Here is a 12064-nt window from a genome sequence, read left to right as displayed (position 1 = left end):
GATCAAGTTGGTGAAGGGGAATTAGATAAATTTATCTTTATATTGTAGGGGAATTAAAGATTCAAGAATAGCCAAGAAATCTATGAAAATGAACAGTAAGGGTAGATTTCTATGAAGAAATCAGAATATGCTGGGATGCCTGGGTGGCTCAATTGGTTAAGCATCTCCCTTCAGGTCAGGTCATGGTACTGAGATTCTGGGATCGAGTCTTACACTGGACTCTTTGCTCAGTCCTGCTGAGCAGGAAGCCTGCTTCTCCCTCTCCCCTGCTTGTGCTCTCTCTCTCTCTTGCTCACTCTCTAGTAAATAAATAAAATCTTTCAAAAAATAAAATATTCCTCAGCTCATACGCTATTTAAAAATTAAGTTCACATAGATCAACAGGCTGAATAAAAAAAATACAGCAAAAAGAGGTAGGGAGGGGAAAGGAGAAACAAGCACAAAATGAAAAGAAATTCATTTTTAATTTTTTTGCTATTTTTAATTTAAAGTCAGTTAATTAACATAATGTATTATTAGTTTCAGAGCTAGAGTTCAGTGATTCATCAGTCTTATTTAATACCCAGTGTTTATTCCATCATATGCCCTCCTTAATGTCCATCACCCAGTTACCCCATCCCACCACCCCCTTCCCCTCCCGGAACCCTAGGTTTGTTTCCTATCATTAAGAGTTGCTTATGGTTTGTCTCCCTCTCTGATTTTGTCTTGTTTTATTTTTCCCTCTCTTTCCCTATGATCCTCTGTTTTGTTTCGTAAATTCCTCATAAGAAGGAGAGCATATAATAATAGGCTTTCTCTGATTGACTTATTTCTCTAAGCATAACACCCTCTAGTTCCATCCGCATCATTGCAGAAGATAAGACTTCATTTTTTTGATGGCTGAGTAGTATTCCATTGTATTTATATACCACCTCTTCTTTATGCATTCATTTGTTGATGGATATCTGTGCTCTTTCCATTGTTTGGCTATTATGGACATTGTCGCTATAAACATTGGGATGCAGGTTCCCCTTCAGATCACTACATTTGTAGAGGTAAATATCTAGTAGTGCAGTTGCTGGGTCAGAGGGTAACTCTATTTTCAAATTTTGAGGAACCTCCATACTGTTTTCCTGAGTGACTGCACCAACTTGCATTCCCACCAACCATGTAGGAGTTCCCCTTTCTCAGCATCCTCACCAACATTTGTCATTTCCTGACTTGTTAATTTTAGCCATTTTGACCAGTGTGTGAGGTGGTAATCTTATTGTGGTTTTGCTTTATATTTCCCTGATACGTGATGTTGAGCATTTTTTCATGTGTCTTTTGGCCATTTGTGTGTCATCTTTGGAGAAATATCTGTTCATGTCTTCTGCCCATTTCTTATTTTTTGTATACATATAAGTTTTTCTTTCTTTAAAATTTTGGGATATGGTTTGTTCTAACAGACCAAAATATACCCTAAATCTAATGTATGGCTTTGTTCTAGTCTCCAGCCTGATCACATTCTCTCCTTTGTTTTTTTTTTTTTTTTTTTCAACCAACTTCTTACCAGATTCCTTTTCTGACCATTTCTTGATTAGATTATTTGTTCTTTGGATGTTGAGTTTGTGAAGTTCTCTATAGATTTTGGATACCAGCCCTTTATCTGATAAGACAAGAAAATCATCTTTTATTTTATTTTTTTTTAAAGATTTTATTTATTTATTTGACAGAGAAAAATCACAAGTAGATGGAGAGGCAGGCAGAGAGAGAGAGAGGGAAGCAGGCTCTCTGCTGAGCAGAGAGCCCGATACGGGACTCGATCCCAGGACCCTGAGATCATGACCTGAGCCGAAGGCAGCGGCTTAACCCACTGAGCCACCCAGGCGCCCAAGAAAATCATCTTTTAAAAGGCAGGGTGGAGGGGCGCCTGGGTGGCTCAGTGGGTTAAAGCCTCTGCCTTCGGCTCGGGTCATGATCTTAGGGTCCTGGGATCGAGCCCCACGTCGGGCTCTCTGCTCAGCGGGGAGCCTGCTTCCTCCTCTCTCTGCCTGCCTCTCTGCCTACTTGTGATCTCTGTCTGTCAAATAAATAAATAAAATCTTAAAAAAAAAATAAAAGGCCGGGTGGAACCATATCTATTCATTTGCATAAAGTTATATAAATTTTTAAAAAGGGATTCAGTGAAGCACAAGGTATGTAAATTATCGTAGGATAATCACCATTTAGTGTTCTTTGCTCCTTGAGAAACTGGTAAGTTGTTTTTCTGGTTTCGGGTTTGTTTGTTTGTTTGTTTGAAGATGTGGGAAGGGCCAGGGGAGAGAGAGAGAGAGAACCTCAAGCAGACTCCGTACCCAGCACAGAGCCCATCTCAGGGCTCCATCTCATGACTCTGAGATCATGACCTGAGCCAAGATTAAGAGTTGGATGCTTAACCACGGGGTCACCAGGTGCCCCTGCTATTGTTCTTTGAGCCCCATTTGGAGAGGTTGGGTAAATGCAGTCTAATTAGTCAGCTTCTACTTACAATTACTCTTCTTCAGTTAAAATCATTTCTAATTTATAAGGTTAAAATGACTTAGTTTAGAAAACCTAGACAATATAGAAAAGCAGTAAAAAGATTATTTAAGAAGCACCATTTCTCCACTATCCAGAGATAAACATTACTCAGGTTTCAGAGCATACCACTTATCCTCTTCAGTTTATGTTTTTCAATGAAATTTAAAATGTAAATCTTGTACATTGTAAATATTGCATATTTTAGTTAAAAATAGGTGTCCAGTCTTGGATTGGTTTTTTCCCTAAATGAGATCCTTTCCATTTGTGAACTATATATTCTTTTAATTACTATTTTCTTGCTCATTCAGCATACATACTCATTATTCTTTTCTAGTTCCTGGCAGACATGGAAAATAATGCACTTTTTCGGGATGATATAGAATGTCAGAAACTTATTATGGAAGCGATGAAATACCATTTATTACCAGAGAGACGACCCATGTTACAAAGCCCTCGGACAAAACCTAGAAAGTCAACAGTTGGAACGTTATTTGCAGTTGGAGGAATGGATTCAACAAAAGGTATTAAATAATCTTTTTTGGGAGGGAACGTGGGGGTTGGTGGGAGGAATTTTAATTAGTAACACACATGGCCAAAAAGCTCTTTAGAGAAATGGCTGGTTCCAGGACTGGAAAAATACAAGGTAGATCCAGAACATCTTGTAGTGCTAGAAAGTAAGGGAGCGCTCAAAGAATGATGCAAACAGTTCAAGGGACAGAAGAGGCCATTTGTAGAGGCCCCTACTGTCCAAATCTGGGATAATTTCAACACCAAAATAGATAATGATGATAAAAGGTGATCATTTATAAAATCAGGAAGTATTCATGAGTCCACACTGATACAAATAAAGACAGGGCAATGCATCATCTTGAATTTCTTCTGCTATAAGGGACATAATTGGAACAAACAATAAGATCCAAAATAAAGTCTGTAGATTAGATAACAGCACTGTATAAATGTTAGTTTCCAGATTTTGATGACTAGTGTGGTTTCGTAACAGGGTTTCTTGTTTTGAGAACGCTACGCTGAAGTATTTAGGGTACAAGGGCATGGCGGTGGGTTCGGGGGAGTATGCATACCATATACATTGAAAGCAAATGTAAAATATCCACATTTGGAAAATCTTGGCCTTGGGTCCCTGGGAATTCTTTGTACTGTTCTTGCAACAGTTGTTACTAATGGCAACAATAATGGTAATAAACATTATACATAGTTCCTACTCAGTGCCAGGCAGTGTGCTAGAAGCTCTCTGTGTGTTATCTCTTAGGGTACATTCATCTCCCTTCCCTCTGAATTCCTAGTACTAATAGCCTTCCATCTCCTGACAGCACCTCTCTGAGTTGGGACTACATCTCTGAGCTCAACTCATTCTACTTCTTCCCTCACCCTTTCTGTTCTGGCCCCACTGGCCTCCTTGTTCATGTAACAAGCCAAACATTATCCCACATTGGGGATATTACATTAGCTCTTCCTTCTCACTGGAATGCTCTTTGCCCTAATGTTGGAATGCCTAGCAGAACTTATTCACTCAGATCTCCAAACATCAGTCTAACCAAAAAGGCTTCCATTGGCCAGTCATGAGCTGTCCATCACTTTCTGATCTTGTGCATACCTCTTTATATCTCATTCCTCTGCTTATGTTTCTTCATAGCACCTGATCTGTCTACTTCTTCCTTCCCCCCTAGGTAAGCTCTGGAAAGCAAGAAACTTGTTTTTTTCAACAGTCCATCACAGAGCCTAGAACAGTGCCTTGGACATAGACAGCATCAATAAATATTTGCCATATGAATGGAGGCTGTCCTTTGCCATCTCTTGAATTGTTTGTAGGAATGAAACCCTCGATGCATTATTCACATCTAAAGATTTCTTTTCCGTATGATATCCTTAAAGAACACAAAAATGGGTGCTCTCACCAAAAGAGTTTTATTGTAATTTAACTTTTAGCTTCATGGTAACAAAGGGATAGCTGTAGATATTATCCCATATAACATAGTATGGTACTATATATTTATAGTAACTTGAGTTCTAAATATAGGCTTGATCACTGAATGGTAGAGAAATATGTAAAGTTAAATAGCTAGTGAGTTATAGTATAAATATTTGAAATGTCTGGAGAGCCCCACAGTCCAGGTAATCAATCTGCAAATACTTACTAAGTATTTCCTATATGCCTCGAACTGGAGCTCAGCTTTGTAATCCTTACCAGCATTTCTTCTCCATCTTTCCCTCTCTTTTTTAAGGCTGTAATTGTTATTTTTGTATTGCTTATACTCTCGTGTTGCTTTTATTTTCATATTTTCAGCTTACATGAAAGAGCTAGTTGTTGTTCAGCTTTCATCTCAAACTCTGTGTGTTCAGGTCTTCTCTGAACATGTCTCCCAGGGCGCTTGGGTGGCTCAGTGGGTTAAGTCTCTGCCTTCAGCTCAGGTCATGATCTCAGGGTCCTGGAATCGAGTACCGCTTCGGGCTCTCTGCTTGGCAGGGAATCTGCTTTCTCCTCTCTCTCTCTCTCTGCCTGCCTATCTGCCTACTTGTGATCTCTCTCTGTCAAATAAATAAATAAAATCTTTAAAAAAAAATGATGAACATGTCTCCCAGACTCGGAGGTTGGAACTGAAATTCATCATTTTTTGGTGGCATCAGTGGACACCAACTCCAGCTCATTTAGGCCAAGAAGGAAGGCCATGGAGAAATGGGCAGGAACTATGACCACTGCACCTTCTTTATAAAGCCTGCCTTGGATTTTAAGTCCTAGGTACAAGTATCTATTTTACTAGCTGCCGGCCCATCCTGGGCCCAAAACTTCCAAGGAGAGTGAGGATGAGTATCTGTCTTCAACTTTATGGGAGATGGGGTTCCTGCCTCTCAACAAAGCTCTTTAGTTCCGTGGGAAGTTCCCCATGCATGAGAAAGGGGTACCCAAAGTAAATAATATTTTCTTTCAAATCTTATCTTCTGACTATCACCCAGCCTTCTTTGGAATGGGTCTTTTTTTTTTTTTTTAAGATTTTATTTATTTTTTTGACAGAGAGAGACAGGGAGATCACAAGTAGGCAGAGAGACGGGGAGGAAGCAGGCTCCCTGCTGAACAGAAACCCTATGCGGGGCTCAATCCCAGGACCCTGAGATCCTGATCTGAGCCAAAAGCAGAGGTTTAACCCACTGAGCCACCCAGGGGCCCCTCAAATGGGTCTTATTCTTCTAAATTTCCATTGGTACTTTCCAGTTCCTGGTAGCCTCCTATCAGCCTCCATCTTTTGATCATGTCCATTGAGTGTGAATAGCATTCCTTGTGTTGTTACTCTGGGCCAGGCATGACGTTAAGCCCTTCCCCTATCATTTTTAATCTCATGTTCATAATATCTCTAAGAGCTGAATGTTGTTATTGCCCTAGGATACCTGTGCTTAGAAGAGTTCACGGTCTTCCCCAGGAGTACACAGCTAATTAGTGATGGAATCGGGATTCAAAGCAGGCATTCACTCGGGAGACTACACCCTCTGCTTCATTACCTCTTCTTTAACATGCACTACTCTGCTCAAAAAGGATAGCGTTCTTCATTTCTCACCACCTAAGATGCCAGTTCCTTTTTCTACTTCCCAAGACTTTCTGTGATCTAGCCATTGTTACTTGACCAACCTTATTTCTGAGCCTTTCCTAGATGCCAGTTTCTCTCGCCTGTCCTATTCAAGCTTTCTTCCCTGGCCTTAACTTACTTTGTACCCAAAGTCTTTGTAATGAAGACAGTTTGTATTCATTGGATGGCAGTCTGATCACTGGGTTCCTGGTCCCTCCATATATCTTAGTAGAGGGCACAAAAATAAGCTGCAAATGTTTCTTAATAGCCATGAAGGAAAAGAATATATTTATGCTTACTTTTTTAAAGGTTAATTGTTTAGTATAAGTCAGGGAAGTTCTAACCTTTTATATAGAATTTTGTAATTATCAGGAATTTGTTATTTGGGGATATAGATATATATTTTTTTGAAGATTTTATTTATTTATTTATTTGACAGAGATCACAAGTAGTCAGAAAGGCAGGCAGAGAGAGAGGAGGAAGCAGGCTCTCTGCTGAGGAGAGAGCCTGATGCGGGGCTTAGATCCCAGTACTCTGAGATCATGACCTGAGCCAAAGGCAGAAGCTTTAACCCACTGAGCCACCAGACACCCCCTCTGGGGATAGATATATTTTTTAAGAATTATGTTTGATGGGATGCCTGAGTGGCTCAGGCAGTTAAGTATCTCTCTTCGGCTCAGGTCATGATGCCAGGGTCCTGGAATCAAGTCCCGCATCGGGCTCCTTTTTCAGCGGACACCCTCCTTCTCCCTCTGCCTGTGCTCCCCCTGCTTGTGCACCAACCCCCCGCTTTTTCTGACAAATAAATATATAAAATCCTTAAAAAAAAAAAAAAGAATTATGTTTGGTCACACCAACATACTTTTCTATAACTTATTTCCATCTTAACTAATGACATCTACAAAACCCTTTTCAAAATAGTTTATATTCTGAGGTTTTGAGTAAACATGGATTTGGGGGGGCATTATTCAACAGCCTTGATAACAATATTACTTCCTTTAAAGTTAAATATTATAGGGATGCCTGAGTAGCTCAGTCGGTTAAGTGTCTGACTTTTGATTTGGGCTCAGGTCATGATCTCAGGGTTGTGAGATCAAGCCCTGAGTGGGGATCAAGTGGGAGTCTGCTTGGGATTCTCTCTCTCCCTCTTCCTCTGCACCCCCTGAAAATAAATAAATAAATCTTTTTACAAATTAAAATTAAATTAAACACTATATAAAGTACCCCATAAAAATATCAGTTTTTTTGCAAAAATGTCACAAGAGATTATACTTTGACTTATTCAGTAATATCATCATGTTACAGTTATTTATACTGTGTCTATTGTTTAAATTATCTTTCTAGTAATATATTTGCATTCTCATGCAAATATTCAGTGGTTATGAATAAAATTTGAAAAGTGAGTGTTAAAAAGTAAATTTATGTTTGATGTTGGCTAAGGAAATTTTACTCACCAATTCATAGAATTATGATACTGCTCAGTGAACTGGAAGTAAAATAACTTCAAATGAAAAAAATATATTCCTTAAACTCATTAGTGATGAAAGATGATTACCATTGGCTTTTTATTTAACAGAATGAAGACATTTTTAAAGATCGAATTTAGAGTGATGAATAAAGTATACTATTACATAAAATAATCTGAGTGTATGAATAAAATCTCATTATACCTAAAAATTATAAAGAAAGATTATTCAAGCTCAAAAAATACTTTTGAACAGACATTACATACAAGGAACTCTATTTGTGGCTGTGAAGAATACAGAGATGGTGGGGTGCCTGGCTGGCCTGGTCCATGAAGAGTCTGGCCCTTGATGTCAGGGCTGTGAGTTCAAGCCCCATGATGGGTGTAGAGATGACTTAAAAATAAAATCATAAAAAAAAAGAACACAGAGATGGAAAAAGACTTGGAATCTATCCCACATAACCAAAGAATTTTGTAGGGTAAATTAAAAAAATAAAAACTGTAACATATGAGGAAAAAAATATATGTATATACATATATATATCACAAAACTTTCTGAATTTTAGGAGATTATTAATAGTATTAGTGCTCTGATGAACTAATTATAACAAATACTTTAGAATAAATATTTGTCCTGATTTTATTTCTATAAAGATAGCTCTGATTACATGTTGTGTTAGAAATGTAGAATGAGAGACATAAAACAGATTCTGATTGAACACTTCCTAAATGGAGGTTGGGTTCTTTTAGAGGGGTGGGACTTTTACACTTCTTTTTCACTTCATAAAACAAGAGAGTTCCTGGAATCCTTTAATCCTTTTTTTTTTTTTTTAAGATTTTCTTTATTTATTTGAAAGAGAGAGTGAGAGGGAGAGAGAATCTGAAGTAGACTCCATACTGAGTGTAGAGCACAATGTGGTGCTAGATCCCACAACTGTGAGATGATGACCTGACCTGAAACCGAGAGTTGGGCGTTTAACTGACTGAGCCACCTGGGCACCCCTGGAGTCTCCTAATTCTTAAAAAAATGTAGGCAGGACCAGATAGTTACTCCTAAACTTCCCACACTCATAGTTTCCAAAATTCATGATCTGCCCTTGTGCTCTTAATCTTCCAGGTTGCAGTAGATGTGTGCCTCCTCCCTCCTCCTAGGAAAGCCAGCCCCACACCTGTGTTCTGTCACTGCTCTTTTCTCCCTCTTCAGGAACCTCGCTGTTAAGTAGAACCCCTTTAGCTTCTTTCCTCACAACTAAATCCTCCCCATTAGCATGTGAGCAAACTCAAGTTTACCCAGTTTTTGTTTTTTTTTTTTTAACATTTTACTTATTTATTTGACAGATCACAAGTAGGCAGAGAGGCAGGCAGAGAGAGGTGGGGTTGGGGGGGGGGGAGCAGACTCTCTGCTCAGCAGAGAGCCCAATATGGGGCTCTATCCCAGAACCCTGAGATCATGACCTGAGCTGATGCTTAACCAACTGAGCCACCCAGGTGCCCCTTTATCCAGTTTTAAAGCAGAAAAAGCAAAACCTCTCTCAACCCAACTAGTATCTGCTCTCTCTCCTCCCTTTAATAGCCAGACTTTCATAGAATCATCTTTGCTCATTGTCTCTTATCCCCTTACCTCTCCATCATGCCTTAACCACTCAGACAAGGGACTCTCCACAAAGTTATTAATGACCTCTGTGATGATAAATCTAGTAATATTTTGTGGTCTTCATCTTACTTGGTCCTCTTGGTAGCATTTGATACTGTTAGTAGTTTTACTTGCTACAAAATTTTAAGTTTTTATTTTAAAAAAATTTTTCCCCTCTATACAGTTAATTTTCTTAAAGATCTAATTTATTTGGAAGACAGAGAGAGCGAGAGAGCACAAGCGAGGTGGAGGGAACAGGGAGAGGGGAGGAGCAGGCTCCCTGCTGATGTGGGGGACCCCAGGATCATGACCTGAGTTTTTATTTTAATCACCCGGTGCTCATCATGACAAGTGCACTCCTTAATCCCCATCCCCTATTTCACCCATCCCCCACCCACCTCCCCTCTGGTAACTATCCATTTGTTCTCTCTAGTTAAGAGTCAGCTTCTTGACTCTCCTCTCTTTTCTTTTCCCTCATTATGTTAATTTGTTTTGTTTTTTTTTAAATTCCGCATATGAATAAAATCATATGGTATTTGTCTTTCTCTGACTTATTTCACTTAGCATTATACTCTCTAGCTCTGTTCATGTCATTACAATGGCAAGATTTCATTCTTTTTCATGGCTGAGCAGTATTTAATTGTGTATATATACACCACAGCTTCTTTATCCATTCATCAATCCATGGACATTTGAGTTGCTTCCATATCTTGGCTATCATAAATAATGCTGCTAAAAACATAGGTGTGCATGTATCCCTTTGACTTAGTTCCTTTTTTAAAAAAGTAGGTTTCATGCCCAGCATGGAGCCCAATATGGGGCTTGAACTTGTGACCTCGAGATCAAAGCCTGAGCTGAGATCAGGAGTCGGTCGCTTAACTAACCGAGCCACCCAGGCACCCCGAATTAGTGCTTTTGTGTTCTTTGGGTAAATACCCAATACTGCAATTGTTGGCTCATAAGGTAGTTCTATTTTTAACCTTCTGAGGAACCTTCATACTGTTTTCCAGAGTGGCTGTGCCCATTTGCATTCCCACCAAGAGTGCCACAGGGTTCTCCTTTCTCTACATCCTCCCCTACACCTGTTAATTTCTTCTGTTGTTGATTTCAGCCATTCTGACAGGTGTGAGATGATATCTCGTAGTTTGATTTGCATTTCCCTGATGATAAGTGATGATAAGCATCTTCTCATGGGTCAGTTGGCCATCTGCATGTTTTCTTTGGAGAAATGTTTGTTCTTGTTTTCTGACCGTTTTTTAATTGGACTATTTGGTTTTGGGGTGTTGAGTTACATAAATTCTTTATATTTTGGATACTCACCCTTTATCAGATATGTCCTTTACAGATATCTTCTTCCATTCCATAGGCTACCTTTTAGTTTTGTTAATTGTTTCCTTTGCTGGGCAGAAGCTTTTTCTTTTGATGTAGCCCCAGTAGTTTATTTCTGTTTTTGTTTCCCTTGCTTCAGGGAACCTATCTAGAAAAAAAGTTGCTATGGCCAATGCCAGAGAAATTACCACCTGTGTGGTAATTTCTTCTAGGATTTTTATGGTTTCAGGTCTCACATTGAGGTCTTTCATCCATTTTGAATTTATTTTTGTATATGGTGTAAGAAAGTGGCCCAGTTTCATTCTCTTCCATTTTGCTGTCCAGCTTTCCCCACACCATTTGTTGAAGACACTGCTTATTTCCCATTGGATATTCTTGTCTGCTTTGTCAAGATTAATTCACCATGTAACTGTGAGGTTCTTTCTGGGTTTTCTGTTCTGTTCCATGGACCTATATGTCTGTTTTCCTGCCGGTACCATATTGTTTTGATCACTATAACTTGTTTTGTAATATAACTTGAAGTCTGCAATTGTGATGCCTCCGGCTTTGCTTTTCTTTTTCAAGGTTGCTTTGGCTCGTTAGAGTCTCCTGTGGTTCCATACAAATTTTAGGATTGTTTTTTCTACTTCTGTGAAAAATGCTGTTAGTATTTTGAGAGGAATTGCAGTAAGTGTATACATTGCTGGGGTGCCTGGCTCTTGATCCTGGGGTTGTGAATTCAAGCCCTACATTGGACATAGAACTTACTTTAAAATAGCTAGCTAGATAGGGGCACCTCCATGTCTCAGTTAAGTGTTCAACTCTTGCTCTGAGCTCAAGTCTTGATCTCAGGGTCATGAGTTCAAACCTCACGTTGGGCTCCACACTGGGTGTGAAGCCTACTTAAAAAATAAAGAGCAGATAGATTAGATAGATAGATAGGTAGATGTGTAGCTTGCTTCCAGTAGTATGGACATTTTACAATATTTGGTCTTCCAATCCATAAGCATGGAATGTCTCCATTTCTTTGTGTCATCTTCAGTTTCTATTAGCAGTGTTTCAGTTTTCGGAGTATGGGTCTTTTACCTCTTTGGTTAGGATTATTCCTAAGTATCTTAATTAGGATTGTTTTCTTAATTTCTCTTTCTGTGCTTCATTATTGTGTCTAGAAATGCAATAGATTTCTGTACATTAATTTTATATCCTGTTACTGAATATGTTTATCACTTCTAACAGTTTTTTCGGTGCAATCTTTTGGGTTTTCTATATATAGTACCATGTCATTTGCAAATAGTTGAACATTTGCTTCTTCTCTACCAATTTGGATCCCTTTTATTTCTTTTTGTTGCCTGATAGATGTGGCTAAGACTTGCAGCTTTATGCTGAATAAAAGTGGTAAGAGTGGACATCCTTGTATTTTCCCTGACCTTTGGACAAAGGCTTTCAGTTTTTCTCCATGTAGGATGATGCTAGCCTGGTCTTTATTATGTTGAAGTATGTTCCCTCCAAGTCTACTCTGTTGAGTGGTTTTTAGTTTTGTTTTGTTTTGTTTTGTTTTAAGAT

The 12064-nt window shown here is 38.9% G+C and overlaps 1 protein-coding gene across 5 annotated transcripts in view; it reads left to right on the top strand.

Annotated features, from left to right (window-relative positions):
• Positions 1 to 12064, top strand: part of KLHL5 (kelch like family member 5) — an 89371-nt gene that overhangs the window by 50377 nt on the left and 26930 nt on the right. For all 5 annotated transcript variants that reach the window (XM_059163386.1, XM_059163402.1, XM_059163380.1 and 2 more), the window contains one exon: positions 2855 to 3041. In XM_059163386.1, the coding sequence (XP_059019369.1) occupies positions 2855 to 3041 (187 nt within the window). The remainder of the gene's footprint in view (positions 1 to 2854; positions 3042 to 12064) is intronic.

The sequence above is a fragment of the Mustela lutreola genome, chromosome 1, assembly GCF_030435805.1.
Source record: "Mustela lutreola isolate mMusLut2 chromosome 1, mMusLut2.pri, whole genome shotgun sequence".
NCBI classification, from domain to species: Eukaryota; Metazoa; Chordata; class Mammalia; order Carnivora; family Mustelidae; genus Mustela; species Mustela lutreola.
This window is presented reverse-complemented; position numbering and strand designations above follow the sequence as displayed.